This window comes from Anopheles funestus, chromosome 3RL (genome assembly GCF_943734845.2).
Source record: "Anopheles funestus chromosome 3RL, idAnoFuneDA-416_04, whole genome shotgun sequence".
Taxonomy (NCBI): Eukaryota; Metazoa; Arthropoda; class Insecta; order Diptera; family Culicidae; genus Anopheles; species Anopheles funestus.
Genome location: NC_064599.1, coordinates 1,805,010 through 1,828,497, shown reverse-complemented (window position 1 = coordinate 1,828,497; position 23,488 = coordinate 1,805,010). Strand labels below are relative to the sequence as shown.

The 23,488-nt window shown below is 38.2% G+C and overlaps 5 protein-coding genes across 14 annotated transcripts in view; 3 read left to right on the top strand and 2 right to left on the bottom strand.

The window, feature by feature from the left end:
• LOC125767271 (chondroitin sulfate N-acetylgalactosaminyltransferase 1) overlaps window positions 1-3,843 on the top strand; it is a 32,331-nt gene extending 28,488 nt beyond the window's left edge. For 3 of the 5 annotated variants that reach the window (XM_049433688.1, XM_049433690.1, XM_049433685.1), the window contains exons 3-7: window positions 164-246; window positions 307-1,569; window positions 1,641-1,789; window positions 1,849-3,653; window positions 3,724-3,843. In XM_049433688.1, the coding sequence (XP_049289645.1) occupies window positions 354-1,569; window positions 1,641-1,789; window positions 1,849-2,478 (1,995 nt within the window). In that variant the 5' untranslated portion in view covers window positions 164-246; window positions 307-353 and the 3' untranslated portion in view covers window positions 2,479-3,653; window positions 3,724-3,843. The remainder of the gene's footprint in view (window positions 1-163; window positions 247-306; window positions 1,570-1,640; window positions 1,790-1,848; window positions 3,654-3,723) is intronic. The other 2 variants (XM_049433689.1, XM_049433687.1) reach the window with 1 other exon arrangement.
• A 1,415-nt stretch (window positions 3,844-5,258) lies between these two features.
• Window positions 5,259-10,875, top strand: LOC125767273 (filaggrin-2). 3 transcript variants are annotated; one of them, XM_049433694.1, is made up of 6 exons: window positions 5,259-5,763; window positions 6,977-7,347; window positions 7,414-7,643; window positions 7,751-7,847; window positions 8,799-9,476; window positions 10,577-10,875. In XM_049433694.1, exons 1-6 carry the CDS (start codon window positions 5,755-5,757, stop codon window positions 10,818-10,820), a joined length of 1,629 nt encoding a protein of 542 aa, XP_049289651.1. In that variant the 5' UTR covers window positions 5,259-5,754; the 3' UTR covers window positions 10,821-10,875. The 3 variants fall into 3 exon arrangements, with proteins under 3 accessions (XP_049289651.1, XP_049289650.1, XP_049289649.1); XM_049433693.1 differs by lacking the exon at window positions 5,259-5,763 and having other exon boundaries at window positions 5,785-7,347; window positions 8,847-9,476; XM_049433692.1 differs by lacking the exon at window positions 5,259-5,763 and having other exon boundaries at window positions 5,785-7,347.
• A 125-nt stretch (window positions 10,876-11,000) lies between these two features.
• On the bottom strand, window positions 11,001-13,364 carry LOC125767274 (uncharacterized). Of its 2 annotated transcripts, none has more exons than XM_049433695.1 (7): window positions 13,038-13,364; window positions 12,754-12,952; window positions 12,576-12,678; window positions 12,263-12,469; window positions 11,948-12,189; window positions 11,451-11,852; window positions 11,001-11,363 (listed from the first exon to the last, which is right to left on the bottom strand). In XM_049433695.1, exons 1-7 carry the CDS (start codon window positions 13,194-13,196, stop codon window positions 11,140-11,142), a joined length of 1,536 nt encoding a protein of 511 aa, XP_049289652.1. In that variant the 5' UTR covers window positions 13,197-13,364; the 3' UTR covers window positions 11,001-11,139. The 2 variants fall into 2 exon arrangements, with proteins under 2 accessions (XP_049289652.1, XP_049289653.1); XM_049433696.1 differs by having other exon boundaries at window positions 12,754-12,934; window positions 13,038-13,363.
• A 588-nt stretch (window positions 13,365-13,952) lies between these two features.
• LOC125767292 (uncharacterized) overlaps window positions 13,953-23,488 on the bottom strand; it is a 51,979-nt gene continuing 42,443 nt past the window's right edge. For 2 of the 3 annotated variants that reach the window (XM_049433728.1, XM_049433729.1), the window contains exons 3-5: window positions 14,682-14,782; window positions 14,537-14,612; window positions 13,960-14,477 (exon numbers count right to left, since the gene is read on the bottom strand). In XM_049433728.1, coding sequence (XP_049289685.1) covers window positions 13,960-14,477; window positions 14,537-14,612; window positions 14,682-14,782 — 695 coding nt within the window. Of the gene's footprint in view, window positions 14,478-14,536; window positions 14,613-14,681; window positions 14,783-23,488 lie in introns of all 3 variants that reach the window. The other variant, XM_049433730.1, reaches the window with a different exon arrangement.
• Window positions 20,392-23,488, top strand: part of LOC125767258 (sorbin and SH3 domain-containing protein 1) — a 34,308-nt gene continuing 31,211 nt past the window's right edge. Inside the window, exons 1-2 of the mRNA XM_049433631.1 lie at window positions 20,392-20,798; window positions 20,860-20,912. Coding sequence (XP_049289588.1) covers window positions 20,578-20,798; window positions 20,860-20,912 — 274 coding nt within the window. The 5' untranslated portion in view covers window positions 20,392-20,577. The remainder of the gene's footprint in view (window positions 20,799-20,859; window positions 20,913-23,488) is intronic.

The following is a 23,488-nucleotide window of genomic DNA, read 5'->3' as shown; positions in this document are numbered from 1 at the left end:
GTAAAGGCTCCGCCATTATGAGGAATGAAATATTTCACTGTAATGAAAAATTCAAATATTTGCCAGCATTCGTTGAAATGTAAATTAACTCAAAGCATTACGAATAATCGTTTTATTCTTTACTCTTTTTTTCTGGCTGTCGATGTAAAATCACCTTGCTAAGATTAGGGGATACTGGATTCAGCGAGCCGACCAACAAGAACTAGAACAGACTTAAAAATTACAAGCGGCAATATAATGTTATAGGTAAGCATATTCCTTGCATTACATTATCATTTTCTGCATTACATTATGAAAACATTACAGCGAATCTACTTCCAATGTTTAACCGATTTCCCGCGTGACTTGTAAGAATGGTACGCTTGGTGGGATCAAAGCTGCTGGCCAGGCTATTACTACTGATATCGTCCGTCACGCTTATATCACTGATGGTATTAACCCGCTGTGGTTTGGGAGGACTAATAGTTAAAGAAAATGGATCAATCATTGGTGATGCTGGTAATGGGGCAGAAGTTGATGCTGAAGTCAACTACATTGGTGAACGAAAGCCTCCGTTGGCAATCGAATATGCTCAGCAAGAAAACCACTACCAATCAGATGCTGAACAGCAGCAGAACGGTTACTTGCAAATGCTGCAACAGCGTGAGGAAGAAAATCTCAAAGAGGTAGCGAAACTGACGGCTGAAATTAAAGCTTTAAAACTCCAGATCTTACAGTTAAAAAATAGATTAAACAGTGCTGGAATAGGTATGCTGCAAACAGGCGCAGCGGATGGAACTTCTTACAATTCTTTATCAAATGACAGTAGCTCGATACTAGCAAACGCTGCCCAACCACCACAAATGTTACATGATTGTACTGCATTCATAAGACGGCAAGTGGGTTCGGCCGAGATATTGCACGGTTTGCCGCTAAACAACGAGTACGAACTGATCCCTTTCAATCACTTCACCTTCAGCCGGGTCTATCCAATCGAACTTGGACTCGGAAAACGGGTCGTCGAAAAACCAATTGGCTACAAAAGAAAGGATCTTTTAAACGCTCTAAACAAGGGATTGGAGACGCTTAATCGGAACATTTCAGTAGCCGCTCAACGCTACACGTTAGATGATTTCATTGAGGGCATATATCGCAACGAGCCCACCACTGGTACACAGTATGAGCTGTACTTCCGTACGAAGGAATTCCAGAATCGAACTCAACAGCAACAGCAAGTGACGCCGCATCATGAATCGCACACGCACGGTACCACGAAGCTGATAGTCATGCGACCGTTTGCATCGCTGCAAACAGTGCAGTTGGAAGCGTATCCGAAGCAACACGAAAAAGAAATAATTTATATTATCCTTCCGCTGTCCGGGCGCATTAATACGTTTCAAAGCTTTATGGAGAAATATGTAAAGATAGCTCTGAAGCATGATCGGCGCGTGCATCTAACCGTCGTTTATTTCGGCGAAGAAGGTCTATCGGAGGCGCGAACCATCATGACTCGAGTAATTGGAATGAAAAACAGTGGAGCTACTAATTCCAACTTGAAACTTCTCGCACTCAATGAAACATTTTCCCGAGGTAAGTTGGCAGTGAGGGAACCTATTATCAAATTAATTATTTCATTCAACATGTCGATTTACACTTTACAGCAAAAGCGTTAAGAGTTGGTGCGGAAAATGTATGGAACTCCCAAGCAGGTAGAAACAGCGACATACTGTTGTTCATGTGTGATGTCGATATCGTATTTAGTGCTAAATTCCTAGATAGATGTAGATGGAACACCAAACCAAACAAAAAGGTAATTAATCAGCTATAAGCATGTCCTTGAAATGAAGACTAACTCCATTGTAACTTTAGGTATATTATCCAGTGGTCTTCAGTCTTTACAATCCACACGTCGTCTATACACTGCAGGGCAAAGATGTGCCTCCGGAGACGGATCAGTTGGTCATCTCGAAGGATTCCGGGTTTTGGAGAGACTTTGGATACGGTATGACCTGCCAGTATCGTTCCGACTTTTTACGAGTGCGTGGCTTTGACGAAGAGATCATCGGCTGGGGCGGAGAAGATGTAATGCTCTATCGCAAGTACGTTCGATCCCATATCAAGGTAATACGGGCTACCGATCCGGGAGTTTTCCATATCTGGCATCCGAAAGTGTGCACCGGCCCAGTGATGTCGTTATCCTCGAATCAGCGGCTTACTCCCGACCAGTACCGGGCCTGCATACGTTCACGCGCCCTGAACGAAGCCTCCCATGCACAGCTTGGTTTTCTAGCGTTTCGAGATGATATTGCGGCAAATGAATATTTGCTAGCGCAAGGTGCCAAAATTAATCACGATTCAAATGCGACCAAAAGCAACCTCATCCACTCAGAGAATCCTTTGGTGCAAAATACCACAATGTTCAGTAGAGATAGCATAAAGATATCCGCAGGTTCGAGTGGGACGCTGAGTAAGGGGATCAATGGTAAGAAGGTTACATGATCTTTTATGACACAACATCAGGAGAGCATATGGAGGATTGAGTTCTAGCATCGGTGCATCGAAAGAAATGATGTTTCTAAGACATTCTATAATTTAACGATAATTCCTGATGTTTATGAAATGCACCACTTAGTTTATTACTTAAGACCACTTGTTTCGGTGAAAATCAATTCTTTAAAAGAGCAAGTACGGACATAGTCAGCGTCAGCTAACCAAAGATTTGTAAATAATACTGTACATAACGCAGCGAACGATGATCAAAGTCAATGCTACAGATTTTAGGTAAGTTACTTAGTAACTTTGCAGGCTAACCATTGAATTAGATTTTTGCAATATTTGCAGTGTTACAAAGTAGTACGACAAACGGAAAGAAGTCGCAGAAATAGTAGGTTTTATGATCTTTCAAATTTCTCATTTTTTCCTAACTGAAAGCAATAAAGTCCCCCCTCCCAATACGTACTTCATGGCTCCATATCGTTAAGGCAAGCTGGTCGACAGAAACGTACAACATAATACCACAATAAGATTATGTTATTAATTTAAATTGTATAAGTGCGCTAAAGAATAAAATCAGAATAAACTAGGAAGATCTTTAGTACTGCATTATATGTTTTCTATTTCTTTCCATTGTACCCAAAGAATCACTAAAATCAATCGACTTTACAATACACTAGCCCGCACTCCCTTCATATTTGCTGGGTTAACCGAGCACGCATAATGTGATAGTTGTATTTTGTTTTGAAAAGGTGCAACAAAGTCATGACATATAATGACTTTGTTGCACCTTTTCTATTCTTGAACAAGTAAAGATACATTTTAGAAAAGCAATAATAATTTTTTATATTCGCTTCATGAGCTTGCGACACGTTCATCAAAGTAGAATCGTGCATACATATTGTCGTGCTTTAGAATGAATCACGATCTTTGTTTTTAATTGTTGCTTAATAATTGTTGCTTCCATGCTTATCTCCACCAGTTCGTTTTGTATAAAAGCGGGCACTATTTTGCACAATAGCTTAAGTTTAGTTTGAAAACTTTGAGTAAAAGACTAACGCAAACATGCCTAATCTAGCATTCTTCTTGTTGGTGCTCGTTGCCATCTTCCTTCTTTTCTCTGTTCCAGTTTATGCGCTAGATGTCGATGCATTAAATGGCAAAGATATTCCTGTTAATGTGTAAGTATTCTTTTAAAAAAATATTTAAAAAGTTCCTAAATTAACGTCACATAAAATTTTGTCTATGCAGCAAATCATTGCCAGCACTCCCACAAAATTAAACGCTGCGGATTGCTGGACAGGAAACCGATACCATCTGCGAGAAAATATGACCAACTTCAATAAACAATATACTTAATCAAGCATCAAACCAACCGATCTTCATTTTGTTCATTTACGTTGTTTATCGCTTTTTGTACTGAAAGTGTAATGTACGTACTATAATGTTAGTAGTACATCTTACATTTACACAACGTTTTATTGTATGTTCTAATTTATGGCAAAATGTTTAATACGCACTACTTCGTGTTTTATTGTATTTCGGCCAGTGTCAGCATTCAAGTCCAGCCATCCGGTGGCTCCAACACACGGAAAGTTCTTTGTTTCCGTTCTGCTACCGTAAGCAAATTAAATTCATAACAGCCGGACTTGGATTTTGGGTGGCCTGTAGTTTCTTCACAAAAAAAAAGCCCAGAGCACGATGTGAAGGTTTTTCGGCATTCCAAGGGTAACCTTATTTCAAGGTTCTGGGAAATAAGGTCTATAGGGACAGTACTGGAGATGAATATTTTTCCAGGTGTATAATATCGTTAGTATAGAATCGGAAGGATTTACCCCACCTAACGAATGACTTCAATGAAGGGAAGGAAAGAAAAATCGATCATTCTCTTACGTTTCTAAGCTATGTATTACAATAAAAAAAAATATATCATTACGTTGAGTTGAGTGAAAACACATGTTGCTTCAAAGCAGGTGTGTTAAGCAAATTCCAAGCGAAAGAAGTGCAGGTTATTATCATAAGAAACAATTGTGCGAAATATACCTACAATCGTGGCATTAGTGCAAGATAGTTCATGAAAATACATTTTCTGTGTTTTAGTTCAACAACCGCTCGCTAAATTTTATTTCCGCCTCGAGGCAGAATATTAAAGTTCCCTGCGCTTGGGAGCATCGTACAGAAGAATTGATCAGTGTTTTAACTCTTCAATTGTTTCCTCAGAGGCAAAACACAGCAAATATCCAGACATCCACCCTAAAGAACGATGCAAAACGCATGTATGATGAGGTGAGAATGCTAATGGCCTCTCCGCAAGCCCAAATATGCTGCAGCGTGTTGATTTTCACGCGCCTCTGCGCAACCGGATAGAACGGAGAGGTCGTCGCCGTCCCGGTGGACTATGCTGGATGAGGTTGTGATCATCGGGGAATGATAAACGTTGGTTTGAATTTTCCATGCTTGAGGGCAACGTGCGTCCAAACTCCATTAGGGTTTACTAGTTGCGGTCTGTGAACTTGTCACAATGATGATCCATCGCTTCCCCTTTCGTGCTGTCACCGGTCATTTGCTTACGTGTTACATTTTCCTCCAATAGATGGAAATTGTAGAACACTCTGCTCTTGATTTCGACCTGTGTGCGACGTGCGTGGTAGAGAGTATAATTATAAAGGATGGCACCAGTCAACGCGACCTATCTCACTCCAGCATGGAACACTTTTCTGAGCACAAAATAGTGTTGTGCACTGAGACGAAACTAAACATAACCACTTGACTGCCGGTGTGGATAGTTTTCGCGGCAAGAGCATGCGACACATGCGGTGGACAGAGAGATGGGAAAAAAATACCACGCCGAGAAAAAGCTTCGCGTTGTTCTGAGTCCGGTGAGTTGGATGATGGATTGAAATTAGAAGGGGTATTATATAAAATGCTTCACCCACGAAAGTTCTTGCCCGATTCCACTGGCGACTGCCGACTGTGATGGACATTCAGTTAAACCAGGATTAGTTTGTGCTTGTAATGTGAGAGTGCGTACGGCAAGAGCGTTTTTTACACACTGCAGCGAGTTATGTACATGATCAAGTAATTGGATACAAAACTTCATTTCAAAGCTTCATAGCGACCTGCTTCTATACAGAATCACACTCGGAAGCTAGGAAAAAAGTGGTAAAATTTGTGATGAACCAATGAAACAGGATTTCGCGAGGAGCATTGGAAAGTCTCTCTACGATTTGGACTATAGTGCTCTAGTGTTTGATTAGTGATTTAGTGATTAGCATAAGCAACATGTGGAAGGTAAGTTACTATAAATATAATTACCTCCAGACTTCCGGTACTTCTAAGGAAAATTTGTGAAGTACGTGAACATTACTTAAAAAATGCATCAACACTTCTTTCTTCCACTAAAGACACGTGTGGCATTAAGTGTAAGTTTAGGGAAATATGGCGAAAAGTATAAAAATTAATCTCTTTAAATGACTCGTGACAATTGTAGTGTAAATAAGCTGCGATGAACAAATAGTTTTTAAATAGCGATATAGTTTTTCTTATGCTTCTTGTAACATACCGTGCTAAAACATAGAAAAAACGATTAGAACCAGTTACACTGGGAAAGGTTTATGTAACACATTACATGAAAGCTTCGAGAGAGAAAAAACTTCCATTTCATACAAAGAGCTAAACCAAACAACAATAGTGCGCGATTAACGTGCTATTCGGAAAATGGTTTCAAACACCTAGGGTTCTGTTTTTTTCGGTCAATTTGAATGGCACCATTCAGAACGTATTACATCAAATCACGCGCTTTTCCCAACCCAACCCCAACTAACAATACGAACTAATTTTACCACTAGCACAACATTAGCTTACATAGGTTCTATGTAAAAAGAGAGCAGTGTAATGATGGCTAGAATGTAATCGTACCAAATAGTGAGTAGACAACCACTAGCTGTGGTGTGTTTTTTTGGTCAAACTTACGCAAACATGCTCGTGCCCACTTGATACGCTTTATTAACCATGCATAGATCCACTTCGTGTGGATTTGCACATGAGGCGCATGTACTACGAAGCGGGATTAGCCGTCGAGTGTTACATTAGGGGATGACTGGACATCATTAGTGGACAAAACAATCCAAGCAGTACTGCAGTGGCCGCGTTACATTTACCAAAAAAAATCCACGTATTATAATAGTTTTTCATTGCCAAATTTTACATTCTAATGCTATCATGGCCACATCACATCCGCTTTTGTGTTTTCGGCATTGGAATATCAAGGAGAAAACAAATGTTGCAACCTGATACATTTTACACAGCCTTAATGTACCCATTTAAATAGCTTTGATGGTATCACACATCATGATAATGTAAGAAAATATTTAAAAATAATTATGTGTATCTTCATGTTGATTGTTGCAACCACGCATATTAGGCCACACTTAAAATGGGTACTATAATATTTTGTTTTAACATTTTCCTTCACCTTCCAACGATGCGTTGGAATATATTGCAGTTTTCTGTTGCATTCCTATTGCTGACGGTGCATCTGACACTTGCCAATCTTGCCGCTGAAAGTACTGTCACATCAGCAAAGCTTATTAATGATCCACAACCACCATCACCCGCATCGCTCGCAAGTCTCTACCGTAGTGCTAGAGATGACTACAACTCGAGAAGACACTGTGCCAATTGTGGACCAGGGTATGAAAGAGATATGCGGAGTTATGGACGACAAACCGGTGTTACGGGATACTACAGTGGTATGGGCCCGATCGAAGACGATCGAAACTGGTACTATCGTCCGGAGGGTTTCGACGATCGCTACCGAGGTGGAATGATGCAGCCATCTTATTCGGGAACGTACAGACAGCCTGCTTACATGGGGTAAGGCAATAGACAATCAGCAATTAGTTCCACAGTATCTCTTATGCGTACATTATCATTTTGTAGATATGATTATGATCGTTACATGCAACGTCCAGACGATAGAGGATATGGATATGGTTATCCCGGTATAGCAATGAGGACCAACTACTATGACGGAGGTGCCAGTAGAATGCCTTACTATACAGACATGATGCGCGGCTATGGGTACCGTGGTAATGGATATGATAATCTTGACCCACAGTACGCTTACTATATGATGCAACGTGGAAATCCCAGCGGAATGAATAACAGAGGTAAACTTATAGCTTAGAATATGTGACTCCATCATCACCATTTTTTTATGTTCTGACACTAAGATACTACCTTTGAATTGTTTTGTTTTCCTTCTTCTCTCAATTAGATCGTTTATATGGGGGTCAAGGTTACTATGATGATCGAATGAGCTACGGTGGACAGTACGATCAGAAGAATTTCCGACCGTGGGATCAAACGTACAGGTACTACAACAACTATAATCCTTACTATTATTATTAATCGTATTTCTGAGCGCTTGTACGCGATGGAGTACTTACAAAACTTACAAACACAAGCTCTTAAAACTTTAAAATGCTTTATTAAATATCTTGCTTATTTGTAGCACAATGAAAAGAGAAAGGAAAAACAAAACTAATTATTTATAGCGTGTACTTTGCTTTGCATGTTTTTACGAGGTTTATGTAAATATATTTTTTTTTGTTCTGTTACGCATTTCCAAGCATAGGCAAAAGCTATTTTCAAGCAATCGATTTACAATTTCCATTTAACGAATGCTTCTTACTACTTTATTATTAATGTTTGACGTGCGATTGTTAACGTGCTATTTTTGCAAAAATATATACCTATATACATATCACTGCCTGATTACTTATGCTACTCAAACACTACCATTTCACTCTGCCGCTTATTACTAAAGAACAAATGCTTTGTTGTAATGATTAAAAATTGCATTTTAAATAATGCATCAAATAACTTTTGTTTTCTTAAAACACACGCCAAATCAACTACAGTTACACAATAGAGGCATTTTAACACTGTGTACAATAAAAGTGCATCTAATTTTAATGCTTTTAAGTACTGCAATGACGAGCATATGTAAGATCTTCACCATATAAGATATAGTAAAATTAACATACAGATGCATTGTCTATATAAGAAATATTGAGAAAAATGTACTAAACTTTCGGTAAGAGACATTCCCTTTGTCTCTTGCTTAGACGATCGGTTTTGGTGCCAACAGTTTGATAGAATGATAGTATTGTATTTTGTTTAGAAACAATTATATGTGTTTAAAAGTAGATTGTTTATGTAAATCCGGAACACTAACAACTTTTGCACCTGCAGAAATGAGTAGATATTGTCAAAAAAAAAAAACAAATAAATTTGTATAAACCCCCTCCTTCAACCCCCAGTGGAATATCTGGTTTTGATAATTCTGGACGTGGTTATTATTTTGCAAGTCGTCCCTTGACATCATCCTCCTCATCACTACCATCATCACCTTCATCTTCCTTGTCCGCACATGCATCATACCATGTTCAATCACATCCGGCACCGGAAGCAGGCTACGGTGGCCAAACCAGTGGTCACGATCAGCATTCGTCCGGTCATCTAAGTGCTAGCTATCGTCCGAGTGCACAGCAGCACTATCCACATAAACAACCTTCACATCATGGTGGATCGGATCGACCCGATTATGACCCATCGGACTCGGCAACAGCGAACTGTTGCAGAAATCGGTACCCAGAGGCGGCATCCAACGCTTACTCGAATCAAGGCGGATCCTATTCTGCTCACAACACGGGAAGACCCAGCGCATTAAGCTACGGCGGAGGAGAAAGTGCTCATAGACCCTCCGGGAGCTGGAATTATGTGAACAGCGGAACGACGGCTGGCAGCAGCGATTCCAACCATGGGGTCAACACTGGGCATGTCGGAGTGAGCATCAATACTCACGGGTCTTACGGAGAACACCATAATGGCCCGGGACAATATCCAGGAGGAGGAGGAGGAGGTGGTGTAAATGCTCATGAATACGGGGCAAATCGGGGAAGCGATCATCGCCGAGAGTCAGATAATCGGCAGCAAAGGTATGTTATTGAAGTTGATATTATGTTGCCACATATGTACATAGGCTTGCTAAAAACTAACTTTTGCAAAACCAGTAAAATATTACTTTGAGTAATTCTACTAATCTTTTAAATTATATAAACTATATTTACTATTATTATTTATTTTAAAATCATTATTTACAAAGCTGGAAAAAATATTTTTCTCGATCGTTATTAATGTTGGGAATAGAATGATACTTTAATAGAACATCTACGCACATTCACAAAGCAAACAATAGATTTATGCGGCAGCTGCAAAACACTCGTACATAGCACTGGGTTACGAAGTATGGATAACAAAAACAACAGAACACTTTCTACAATTAGTCACACGTATCGTTGCTACATTTGTAAATTAACTTTTGCATAAAAGCGCAAATGCCAATTAGTTTATGTTTTCTACGGTTATGTTTGTATAGACAACGTTTTTCATCATTACAACAAACAAATAAGATAAAAACAAAGCTGAAACTTTTGGGTAGTATATTTAAATATTCAAGCTTTCTAAGAGTTTTTGCTAACGATTAAATACCACAACTTTAGGAAAAAGACGCATACGAGTCGCGTGTGTTTGAATTAGCTTTGCGATTTAGCGATAGCCGTCAAAGGCTCAAAAATATGGCAAGATCGGTACCTAGTCGCATCGTTCCTCCGAACACAGGCGTTTACTATATAAAGCTACTTATAAAGAAAGTAAAAAAAAACAACAACAACAAAGCATTCTGAACATGATGTATGCTCACACCATTATGTTACGTGGAATAGATTTTGATGTAAGACAGGTTAATAATAGATCAGTAAGAAGAACACATATGTACAAACATTTTTCTTATGATCCAGAACGTATATATTATTCCAACAAAAGATTAAAATTTCATAAAGGATATGTGTTATGTTTTGAGTCCTTTATGTTTTCCTTTTTCTTCTCAAAATATCTTGCCCGTTTGCCTTGGGACATGCGTATCAAAACAAGGAACGAATTTCGCTTTATGCTTTAGTAGTTATTTTCGCTTTTCACTAGGAATTACCCTCTTTCCTAACCATTAAAAGCAGAGCAATATTACTGTCTCCTTTGCTAGCGTTGCCTATGGTGGACGTCCGCGGCCAGCATCACTAGGCGACACCAGTTACTTGATGGATCGAGATGATAATCACAACAATCGTGTTGCCACGGATCAAGATACCGCACGGCCTTCAAATGATGATAGCGACAAGCGTGCTAAATCAGACATCGAACCGTTTACCTCTGAACAGTCCATGGATAAAAATGGCATTGATCAAAGTGTCCAATCGCAGACGCCAAAAAACACACCCGATACGTAAGTTTCGGTTGCGGCAGCGACATGATGAACCACCCATGAACCAAGGAATTACATTTAGCAACCTCTCGTAAGATACGGCATGTGCGAAACAGCAGGCAACAATAACGTCATCGAAAATATCAGGTCCCTCCCTAATAAAAACATGTACGTCGATACTGAGGCAATAAAATGGAAAATTGAATGTCTTTGAAAGTTCATGTTTAATCTTTGAAGAAACAATAATCACTGGAGACTAGACTAGCTACTTCAGTACGTAAGCATATTCATTAGTTTTAATGCAAATAAACATTTAAAGATGCTTTGTGCGGATGCGTGGCACATTACTGAGGCGTATCAGTACGGTTATAATTTTCTCCAAGAGGACAGATACCTGTCGTGCGGAAAATAGCTGTACACTTTTCATTCACCACTTGCCAAATCTGTTTTCCAAACCGCTCCTGAATACGAGTGTCCACTACAACGTTTTCAAAATCATAACCAAGGCTTCCATCGCGATAATGCATCAATAGTCCCTCGTTTTCCGGCACAGAATATTCGTACGTATCTGTGAGTGTAGAAAAGCATACGGTTGTTTGAAGTTTGAAAATGTTTTACAGCTGTAACCATTAAGCAATTGCGTTAACCGTCTTACCTCTAGCCGCTTTCCACACGAAATGGTTCCCGGCTTCAAACACATTCCGACCTTTCATCACATACTTGCTGCGATTGTGATGCAGAAGAGGATTTTTCGTCCGCACATTGCGGACCTGTGTGTAGAGGTACGTATTGTTTGCCCATGGTGGAACGTGCGAGAAATCAGGTGCATAGATATCGTAGAAAAACACACCTTGAAAGTTAAACGAATGCACATCATATCGATCCTTTGCTTGTAGATACTCGAGCAGCGTTTCCTTATCGCCGGCCGGAAATAATAACTCGTCGAAATCGACAATCGCTGTATAGCGGAACCCTCCAGTAACGGTAGCACGATAGAAACATTCGTTCAGTGCCACAAATATGCCCTCGTACCGCAGCTCATTCTCGAATTTGTACCCTACAAACCAACAGAAAACGTTACATTTCACATTACTGTTTCGCTACGCTTTACACCATGCCCATGCTCGGTCATTGTACGATCGACCTACATACCGTCCAAGTGCCAATCCAACACCTGCACCAATCCAGTTGCTTGATAATATCGTAATACCGTGTCCACTTCCGGAGTGGCCGATTTGTTATACACGTAGAACCGTTCTGCTCCATTCATTTTGTAATATTCGAAAAATTCCACCATTCGCAGAGCGTACGGAAAGTTGTGATGCAAAGGGCCAACGCAAACAGCCAGCGATCGAGTGGGAGCAGATCGGAAGAGCCTGTCCTTGCTTGGGTACCTGTTAGCTCGAGGCATTATATCGATTATATGACGTTTGTTCTAACTTTTGTTCTGTTTGCTATTTTGATTACTTTATACGAACAAAGTTGGTCGCTTCCTGCATGCTGGGTTCACCGAGATAGCTAAGTGCCACTTCATCCGGTAAGCGTGCTTCCCGTTTGGTAATATTACCAGCAAGTTTGCATATCACATATGTGGCCGCAAATTCCATATTCCAATGTTCGTGCACTGCTTCAACTTCGTCCGCTCGGTGTTGCGCGATATAGGTGTTATCTGATCTAAAGATAAATGCGTTACACTCACCTCAATCGAAGCTAAATCTAATCTTTATAGGTTGCAGAGCCGATGGCATGACAGAATAATAATATCGATCAATCGCCCTACCTGAAGTTGCAAAATATATCTTCTTTTCGTACTTTCAACGGCAATATGGCAAAGATACGTATACTACCGAACGGAAGGAAACCATGTGGCACTATGTAGGATTCTAAAAAAATAAGCAACAATCATTAGTGGTCCCAAGAGTAATGACGTTCAATCTACACACTCCCAGTGCACTTACCAACAACCTCTAGCCGTGGATCAAAATAAGCTGAATATAGTTTAAATTTTTTTTCCACATCACCAACTGGTCTCCAATGATCGTGTTGTCCTGTATCTTCCACATCTATATTACTTTCTTTCCCAAACACTAGCGACACCGATCGTTGATAGAGTGGAAGTGTTTGGTGGATGTACTTTTGCTGTAAGTTGTCACAATTCTGTAGTTGTAAATTCCATCGTCTTACTAGTATGCCGGCAAGTTTAGCAAATCAAGCAAAACAAACGCGCATTACATTTACTTACAAATAAAACTCTCCTGTAGTAAAGCAAACCGAGCGTGAACAACAAAAATACAGCAAGTACACCATACTTTTTCATAAATCGGTTTGATATCAATGTGTGCACAAAAATCACCGGTTTAGAACGAGATTTGATTGGACTGTATGCCATTTCTCTTGCCATGTTTGGTACAGTTTTTTTCACTTCCACTGTATCCGCAACTACCTTCGGCGTGCAACTGTTAACCTTAATTTGCAGAGAGCGTCATCCAACTGAACGTCAAATGATCCAAATCATTTCACATCGCGGCACCTGTGTGCTGGTGCGAGGTCTTTATCTTTTATTGATAAGAAAAAAAAGGAGTGCGCACAAGAGCGAAAGAGTCGCTAAATAATTCTAGAGCAGCATAGGTGACACGCGTTGTTTTCCATTTTTTTATTAAACACTACAAAGACTTTGTATGTGTTGGTGTATTTAGTCAAATGAACAGAATCCGTTTCGTACCATTAATTTTATATACCTACGCTAGAAACTGTGTATAACGGATGTCAATATTTGCGTTGCAATGTAGAAAACTTCACAGTCTAAAATGAACGATCGTGACCGGCGCATCATGCTTATGTTGCTGCTTTTGATGCTGATTCTTGTAAAACATGTCCATGGATTTGATGTGGCTAGTATCATGCAGGTAAGAATTATTTCAATGAGCATCACTACAAATTACTTTAATAATTTCTTTTACTATCCTTAACACAGCTGCTTAGTGATTATTTACAACGAATATTCAACACGACCACGGTACCGATACTACGAAGATTTGAACGTCCTACCGAAAATCCGCTTGCAGAATGGATCTAACCAAAACCGATGAAATTGAAATATATAAAGTCATACAGCTAAGTGGCTAAATGGACATCTACAAAGCTGCATATGATGACAAAATACGCTATCTTTCCACATGCGGCAAAATGTGTGCCAGGTTCGTCAAGGAATGTTCCAGGCGCAGACTTAACAAATATCGAATCATAACTCCGATAGTGTTCTGAGAAGAAAAACAGATTGCAGATTGGGAATCTAATCTGAATTTATCACCAAAACAGGGCATAGTAATAATTACCTGAAATAACAACGAGTCGTATAGAGAATATAGCTTGAAGCTTAACTCACTCCCGCATTTTCGAGATGAAAAGACATCACGACGTTGCTGTTTTGCATTCTGCACATTCGATATTGTGTTATTAATCATGCTGTCCATTTCGCCAGTCGCATTAGCTTTTACCGTTGAAAATGAATCCAATTGTTTTTGTACTACATCATTTGCTTCCAACTGCATCGGTACACAAAACACTGTGGTAAAACGAATCTCAACACGTAGGTTTAGTATGTCGTTTTTATGGCTATTTTGCAGAATAAGATATTGGCCTTGCTGATGTTCGACAGTAACGAAAAGAAATGTTTGTGTACCTATAAAAGAAAAATGTTTTTTTGAATTACGATTCATGTTACACTGGAACATAACAAACCTATTGCAACTTTGTACATTTTTCCAACTCCTATAGGCTTGTGATCCGTAGTAACAAAAGTGACGAACTTCATCCACTTGAAGATGCAAAGGAATATTATAAACTGTAGCTGTTTATAGTCACTTAGAATATGAATTGAATTTACCTTATTTGCCACGTCTGACAATATCACAAAATCGTACAACGTTGCTTGTTCTACAGCTGGATAATGTTGATAACATTGTACTGCGTAAGAACCAGGAATGTCTGAAATAGTTGCATATTGCAGTAAAAAGATTACCGCTGCTAGTGATGTAACTATCACGAAGGGTGAAAACATTTGATTATCGTTGATGATAATACGAACTGCATATAATTATTACAAACTACTATTAAGAATTGGAGAATATTTGTCCACTGCTGGGAACGTTCCTACACACTTCTCTCAACTTTCACGTAGATCGTCAATGGCTATACTGACAACACCAATGGGTCAGGTCTTAACAAGCAAGAAACCTTTCAACAGCAGCATAAATCGATTTTTCGTTTTTTGCGGTTGACTTGTTTGCACTTAAACCATTGCAAAATATTTCTTGTTTAATCACTCTCATTTTTCTTTCCAAAATTTTGTAACTAAGCCAAAAATAAGCAAAACAATTTAAGATAAAATAAGCAAAACATTTTAAACATAACATTCTTCTTTAAATTATCACACCGACAAAAATCTGTTGTTTTTTTTTTCTTTTATGAAGAAGAGACCCGTGGCAATCGGTTGGAACGGTATTACAAGAGCGCAGGTCTAACGAGGATAAACGTGATTTTGTTTTACCCTACGTTGTAACGGTTTTTGAATGCATTTCCTTTTATCTCAAAGAACTGTACACCGACAGCTGGACACGGTCAAGAATTGTACATAAGGGAAGGTCATCCTTCCTGTTGATGCACATTTTTCTTCAGCAATCTATTCTTTTCATTTTGTTACGCAAGGAAACAAAAGGTCTTTCCCTTTTCTGCATCATCCGTCTTCCGTTTTTTTTATGATCAACCTTAAGTTTAGTGAGAAATTTTCAATTGCTGATATGTACGTTTTCCCTTCTAAGATGTAAAGTCACCGATGCGCAGATGATGCGTCATACTCAGGTATCCTTCGCAGGGAAGATTTCTCCTAACCTTTGGAACATATTCCCTGTTGTAAAGGATATAGTCTGCTATATCTGCTGTTCTTGGACGCTTCTTACTGTATGAACGAAGATAGGTATGTGTTTTTTGTTCTCAAGAACATGATTCAAAGATACGTGGTTCGAATATTTTTTTTTCGTTCAAATTCAATTAGCGTTCTTCGAATAGTGATGCAAAAATTAACACCAAAGAAACTTCAGCTACAAATTTCTCTCTCTTATTACTTTAACGGTGCACTATCAATAAATGATCGCATTCCGGCTATCTCACCTATTTACAAATATTATAGAAATGTACAACAACATTATGTACGAGTGGTGTTTTCAACTACCTTGGGAAATGAGGGATCTTATAAGTAAGCGAAAATTATTTACGTATTCCGAAAACCTAACTGTCAGAGCAGGATTTCATTATTCCACCGTAACTGTTATTCCTGAATCAAATATGCCTTGGGGGAAAATTTTCCCAGGATTTCGAAATCCTTCGTACTACAACCCCATGATTATGGTGAACTTTAAATCGCTCTGGAACCCTTAATACCATCCCTTCCATACATTCTAAGCTACCTTCTCAAGACATTTATTCTTTTCCTGATTCCGTTTTATCGTATATGAATCGTAGCTTTATTCACTGAATGTAACCAAATACAAAAGGAGGGAATTCACCTGGATTCTTATTCTTGCACATAGTCTCCTTGAAACGCGTACAACGCAATATGAACATGCACCCGGCGTTACGATACACAGCGCTGAATAGAAATAGTCATGCAGGGAAGCATAAATCTGATCATTAAAGAAGGGTCGTTGTGCTTTAGGTATGTCGCTTAACAATGGTGGTGGTTGCCACTTTGCCCATGCTGGTACCTTTCTACAAGGGATAAACCATTGAAGTTCCCAGGGGTGTCGTGCTTCCGGCAAAACATATTTAAGCCCTGAGCATTCTGCTGCCATCGTCCAGAATCGTTCTAACCATCTCGCGGTATGGTTCTCTTGTGAAAGAGCGTGAAAAAGTTGATCACACAATCTTTGCTGGCGGACGTGAACTATTGGAATTGAAAGTGCAATATGTGATATGCCATGGGGAGTAACGAACCCAATCCTTACACGAAAAGTTAAGTGAAAGTGCTGGCAGAAGTGTTGGTGCAAATCGTAAAATCGCCGACATTTGGAAGGAGGATTTAATAGAAATCCTGCAGCAGTAATTAGACTGCCTGTCCATGCGAAGGATAACAAGGTAAGTGGAGTTTTGAAGTTGCTCGCAACAATTAAAAGTGACGTCAAAAACATATAATTGAAATTTATTGTGTTATGTGTTATTTTATGTATTTTTTCATCTACTGGCTCCAATTTTGACGTGATACTAAATATTGAAACTATTTATCAGAATAAATAAAATTGTTTCTAATAATTTTATTTTTATTTTTAATTTTAGCTTCAGTTCTACCGTTTCATCGTACCGGAACTAGCAGTAAACAATATATTGGATTACATGTTTCGAAAATCGCCTCTTCAACATCATCAACATGAGATAAACGATATCAAACACCTCCAAGAAGCTGTGATCAGTTTGAAAAGGATTGCTACAGTATGCGCTTTAAACGACGAACATTTGTGAAACCTTTTCTAAGATGTCTACTGCAACAAATAAGCTCTATTGTAATCTGGAACACAGTACATGGCCTGAGCGTGTCGATGCTAGACACGAAGATGTTGGACACATCATAAAAAGGGGTGATGTTATCTTCAAAAATCAGTACTCCGTCTAAATTTGATGTAAATGGACTTAAACTGGATGGATCGATCGAGTCAAACTGCAGCTACTACAGGAACACTCAAGATGCTAACTCCAAAAGTTGGATGTTGGATACTACCCACAACTGAACCTGGATGTCCGGCAGATATGGTTTTCGTACATCACGATATTAACTTCTATATTTACTAAAGAACTCATTCATCTGTATCGCATCGCACTATGATCAATCCTTAAAATTCCTGCCATGTTTCAGGACACACTATGTGCCTTTCTCAATTTTTACAGAGCAAACTAAATTTATCTCAAAGTAGCAGAGTCAAGGGGTTTAGTCTGCATTAGACCTTCATGTTTCGTTTGTCATACCCATTGTTGTTTTCATTGTTCATCGTTGGCTATTTAGTAATTGTTGCATCATTACGTTTGTAATCGTTAGCGCCAGAATGGTTTGTTGATTTTCATACCATTGTCATGCATGATAGTATGAAACGTCGTTAAACTTCATTGAACTAATTGCTTTTTCGTTTTTTAGTAATTTCACACACAAAAAAAATGAAAAATCAATTATTTTTCAAAGTACCTTAATTACCGGCTTTCGCACGAAGCTGAACGTTTTTATCTGTTGTACTATCCGTTATTCCTTTTTTTGTTGTTGTTTTATTGTTAATCCTGATGTTTGTTACTGTTTCATCCTGTTGTTTGGATCTTCTTTGCTTTGTTATTAACTTAGTTACCGTTACTTCAGTTACAACCGCTTTTGTTTTGTTTAATTTTCTGTTTAACGCTTCACAAGTATCAATTCCCTAGTTTCAACTTTCAAACTCGTTTCGTTTCGTTTCTTGTTGATGTAACTGTGTTATTCTGTTTTGTGTTTTGTTTTATTTCATTTGTTGCTGTTTCTGTTATAATCGTCAAAGTTGATTGTTGTTGCATGCAAAGCTCCCGTTTTGTTATATGTTTTACGGATTAACCTATTACTCATTCAAAATTCCAATAGATGATGCCTAAACCTGATTTTCGTTTCTTTGCTCTGCTACTGCTACAAAATTAGAATTCATTCTTGCTAAATATTTAAATTATTTGAATTGAATTTAAACTTTTTCAATTGTGAACAGTCACCTACCCTGCATTAGTGCGATAGATACAGTGAATGATTCAACCACGCCAGTAAGCTGATCAAGATTAGTATCAACTGTCAAACTGAACTCAAAATTACTAAATTCAACTAAGCCATTTATCAAATCCATTTGCCGGTATCAACACAGGGATAACCCTAAAGTAAAATAACCCTTCTATACGTAAAAAAATGTGAAGAACAAACACATTGTTATCATATACAAGTTATATGAATTGTTAACTAGTTTTAAGTGATAAACGTAAATTAATAGATCAACATGTACCTACCATGAAGCCATCTCTAAGCTAAAATAGTCAACATGAGACAAAAATAACACAATTCAAACATGCTTTAAAGCTGAAAAATTTGCACAACAAAGTATTACAATCACAGCTAATCAGAATTCATTGCTGTTACAGTTTGTTTCCGAATAGGTGATGATAAATGACGATGTATCATTGATTCCTTCGTGAATATATAAACATCACAAACATTTCAAATTACATCTTAACAGTAACCAAATGAAATTCATTTCACAAGTTCGCTGACTTTTTACTCTTCTAAACTTTCGAATGATACCGATCGATTATGATTTGAAATTTTTCACAGGCAACAATGCCCTTGAAGTCTACAAGTTTTTCGCTTATGGAATGGTAGTCCCACATAATAACACAAAATATATGTACAATTAACGTACAAATTTTCCTGCGCCCAGCTGTTTGAATTTAACGCTCCATAGCTCCAACTTGTCTGCAATAATGACGGACAGTATGAAAGAAATAAAAAAGGGTCTAAATGCGCAAACGCTGGAAATGACATTGAGCACCATTTAGATTGAAGTTTGTGCTGCCACTGTGAAGATATATTATACAAAAGCAGATTAAATAACTTTATATGCTATTGTGGTTGCAGGAAAACATGTGATTTAAACCGTAGTGCCAATTGCCCAGACTAAACGAAACGATAATTTGTTCAGCATTATTTAGTCTGTGATAGAAGGTATCTTGTGGAAGTGATTTATACATCTTCTTTCCAGTCGTTTTTTAGTGAACAATTATGTCTGATTTCGTTCTTTCTCACTCTATCCTTCTTTCATTTACGTGCCGGGTTAATAACAGCTGATGTAGCCAGTTTAAGGATTGGATATATTAAAAACAATCCTTGTTATTGTGGGATTACAATACTTTCATCGTTTCATAACTCGAGACCATCGGATTTCAAGCAAATACTCATCAAATGCTACTCAAACAGTAAATAACAATAACAAGTAAGTAAACAAGCTCGAGTAAGCTCTATGGTTTTCCTTATACTATTGATTTTAAACAAAGTTTATCTATCTTTATGGATAAGAGAGCCTATTTTGTTTTTCGTTGGGGTGGGATTCAAATTGATTAATGTTGTTTGTATAACAGCATACCTTCGCAGTAGCTAGCAGAATGTAAACAAAAGTGTAGCTTTCGAATAGATCGATTACCACCACAAGGTCTAACCCACCACCGTGTTCAACATGTTGCATACATTTTGGCGTTTAACTATCGATAGTCGCACATTCTGTCAACAATTTTCTTTACGATGTCATTTATGATTAACATTGAAAATAGATTTAAGAAGGGATCGAAAAGAGTGTCTAGAGTAGCTGAATTTCCTCGTGCAAATTGATGGATTAACAAATGGGAAGCAATATTTATTTATGTAAAACTATTACTTATAGATGATGCGTGATACAAATGACTCTAATGAAGAATTGATCAAACTGCAATTTATTATTAATCATTTTTTTTTAACTACCATCAAATAGAGTTGTATAAGCTGTGATATTTCAGCTACGGTTGAATTCTTTTTAGCTTTGGTCATAACTCATGCGTTGAGATGTGTTCTTTACACGACTGTATGGGTTACGAACGAATACGAATAGAAATCGTAATGTAAAATAAAACCATCAGAGACACTTTACGCCCATTTCTATCAGTAGACGCATTAATAAAGTGTAAGTGGTTGAAGACGGATTCATATTTTCATGTGTGGACAAATTGCACACAAAATGTTGAAGTTTTGCAAATTGCCGAAATTTAAAGCAAGTTCTCCTAAACTAAGTGACCTTGGTGATAACGAAAGTGTTCAATCTTCGACTAAAGAAGCACTGGTATCATTCGTGCGACGATACTCAAAACGTTTTGGAAAGTGTGCTAGACCTGTTTACCCCATAGGATGTTCTAATCTGTCACTAGCATTGGCAAAGTACGTAGAAAACAATAATAGACGAATTTTACCCAATTTTAACACGTTTCCTACATGACAGCGCATCTGACAGCTATCTGCAAGATACTATTACTAAAAGTGAATCAAGCAAAGGTAAATATTAGCATGTAGATGTAAAATATTTAAGTTTTATTTTCAAACAATGCCGGAACTTAGTGATATTCACAAGGTATCTAATGATCGTCTCAAGCGCAATATGTTCTGTGTTGAGTATGAAAACTATCTTCAAATTTTTGCTGCTGTTACAAATATATTCGTTAATAATGCGTTTTTAACTGCTTTTGCTTGCAGTTTTCATTCTACAATAAATTTCGTTCCAAGTCAAAGATTGCAAATCGATCATGTGTAACATCTTGCACAACCCAGAGGCAATTCAACGTGTTCCACACAGCAAAACCCCTTTTTTTATTCTAAGATTGTACATTAGAGCATAAAACCAGAAAGAATAAGAATACATAAGAAGCATAAAGAAAAGAAAGAGAGAGAGAAAGTTGTAGCGACGATTCAAAACTGATTGTCGTGTCGATTGTTTTGCCGTTCTTGGGCACAATGGTTGGCTCGAGCATTGTTTACCAGCTTATGCTGGTTCAATTTATGTTTCCACGATTTATCCAACGGTTAAACTACATACAAATGCATTAGCAAAAGCATTCTGTTTCGTAAGGCTTCTTCCTCAGCACGCCCTGAAGACCAAACCTGTATAAGTGGTTGTCTAAGGTTTGAAAAAATAGTGACACCGGTAGTGTGTCGTGGAGCATACTGTGCCAGATTTTCATTGAAAGTTTGGCCTTCGTGTAGTACGGTGCAGTGGTTGCTGTACCAGCTGTTAACGTCGTAGTGTTTCTCTTTCGAATTCAAAGATTCTGTATATTAGGTGCACAATATTTGATAACATTATTTTAAACTAAAACGGTTATATACTAATAAGCATGAAGCTAAAATGTCCATCACCGTTGTGCCTGACTTCCCAGTCGGAGAATACCTTTCGAAAACGGTTGGATGGTTGCGATTGTCTCAATTGTGGATTGAAGAAATATAAAAGTGAAGTTCCAAGTGCTACACATAATTATTCCTCTACTATTGCTAGTGGTGATACGTGTACAAAATCCGCCCGCAAACGATCCGTATCGTTTCTAAAGCGTATAGGCGGTAACATTCTGCACAATCTCGGACCAGGACAGCGTTCGAGAATAACAGCCTCCACCACACCCCGTCAGGTTTATCGTGCTTTTGATGAGGATCCGATTACGTTCAACGCGAACAGTTCAAACCCGCCAGTGGGGGAGATTTCTACGGTGATCAAAGAAACCATCACCACGAATGAAAGTGTTAATAAGAACCGAAGTGATTTGCGGGCTTTTTCAATGGCCGTAAACACACCAGCTAATGTGCTCGGTGATCGCGACCGATACCATTACCGATCATTTCATCACTACGTATACAGTCCCCAGTCTTACCCAGGAAATGGTAAGTATGCTGTCGAACGAAAGCATAAAGTGAAGAAACGTGACCTTCTACAAAAGCAGCAGCAGCCAGAATCACAGCAAATCAATAAGGAATTTCGCCAAGAGCAGCAGAAACGAATGAAACGTTCGTGTGAATATTTTGCCATGAATTATGGGAATCGTGCGGGTAAGGAACAAATACAATGAAGGGGGGAAAAACATTTTTTCTCATCTAACGTTACGATGCACTATGAATTTTTGGGGAATGCAATTTTCCAATAAATTAGAGAAAATTTGTTCAACTAGTACAGGCAAGACACTAAGATTTGGCACTTCAACTTTGTTCAATCGAGTTAATAATAAAACTGGTTTAATATAAGTTAGACCTGATAATATAAGTACGTTCTTGTACTGTTAAAAGCTATACTGTTTAACATTTAAATTAAAAATTGTACGTTCATCCTCTCGATCATCTCTTGTATTTTTGCCAATGTAACCAACCTTAACGATACAACCAATATGTTCCCCTTGAATATCGGAAAACTTAACACAATGGAATAATTTGACGCGGTGCTACGGAAGTAGTACCGCACCATGGTATAGTAGGAACGAGTATCTGTTTACAAGTGTGCTGCAAGCAACAACAACAACAAAATACACAATGGCAAATGGGCTCGTTTCAGTAGGGAAAACCTCGTCACAACGAAACAATATTGAATATCTACAGCACTGAAAATGGGGCACACCTGAATAACGTACTAGCTGGAAATAGCCAAGCCCTTTCCTTTAATTCGATACCAATTATTCAATGTTTACCCTTCGCGACATTTTAATCGAAACATGTTTTACATTGTACAATTTTCGGATGCTGGGTGTCCGACTGGAGGCTAACTGTATTTATCTGGAACTGTAAAAATTTTAGCTTCTAATTTTTATACATTTTATTCGATAAAGCCTTAAGGAATTCCAATGGCCTTGCGCCATGATGTTTGGTCTAATACATGGAAGGTTGTGGAACGAATCTCATCTCGACTGGTCTCCGGTAGTAAGACCTGACCTTCTAACTTTACGAATGGGGAAAAATACAACGTCTAAGTATTCGTTTTCCAATAACAAAATGGAGAAACGTTTAATTCTTGTTAGAATTTGATTAATTTAAAAATATTTCAATTCACAAATCATTAACTTACATCTATAACTAAAATACAGTACATCAGTTGTTGT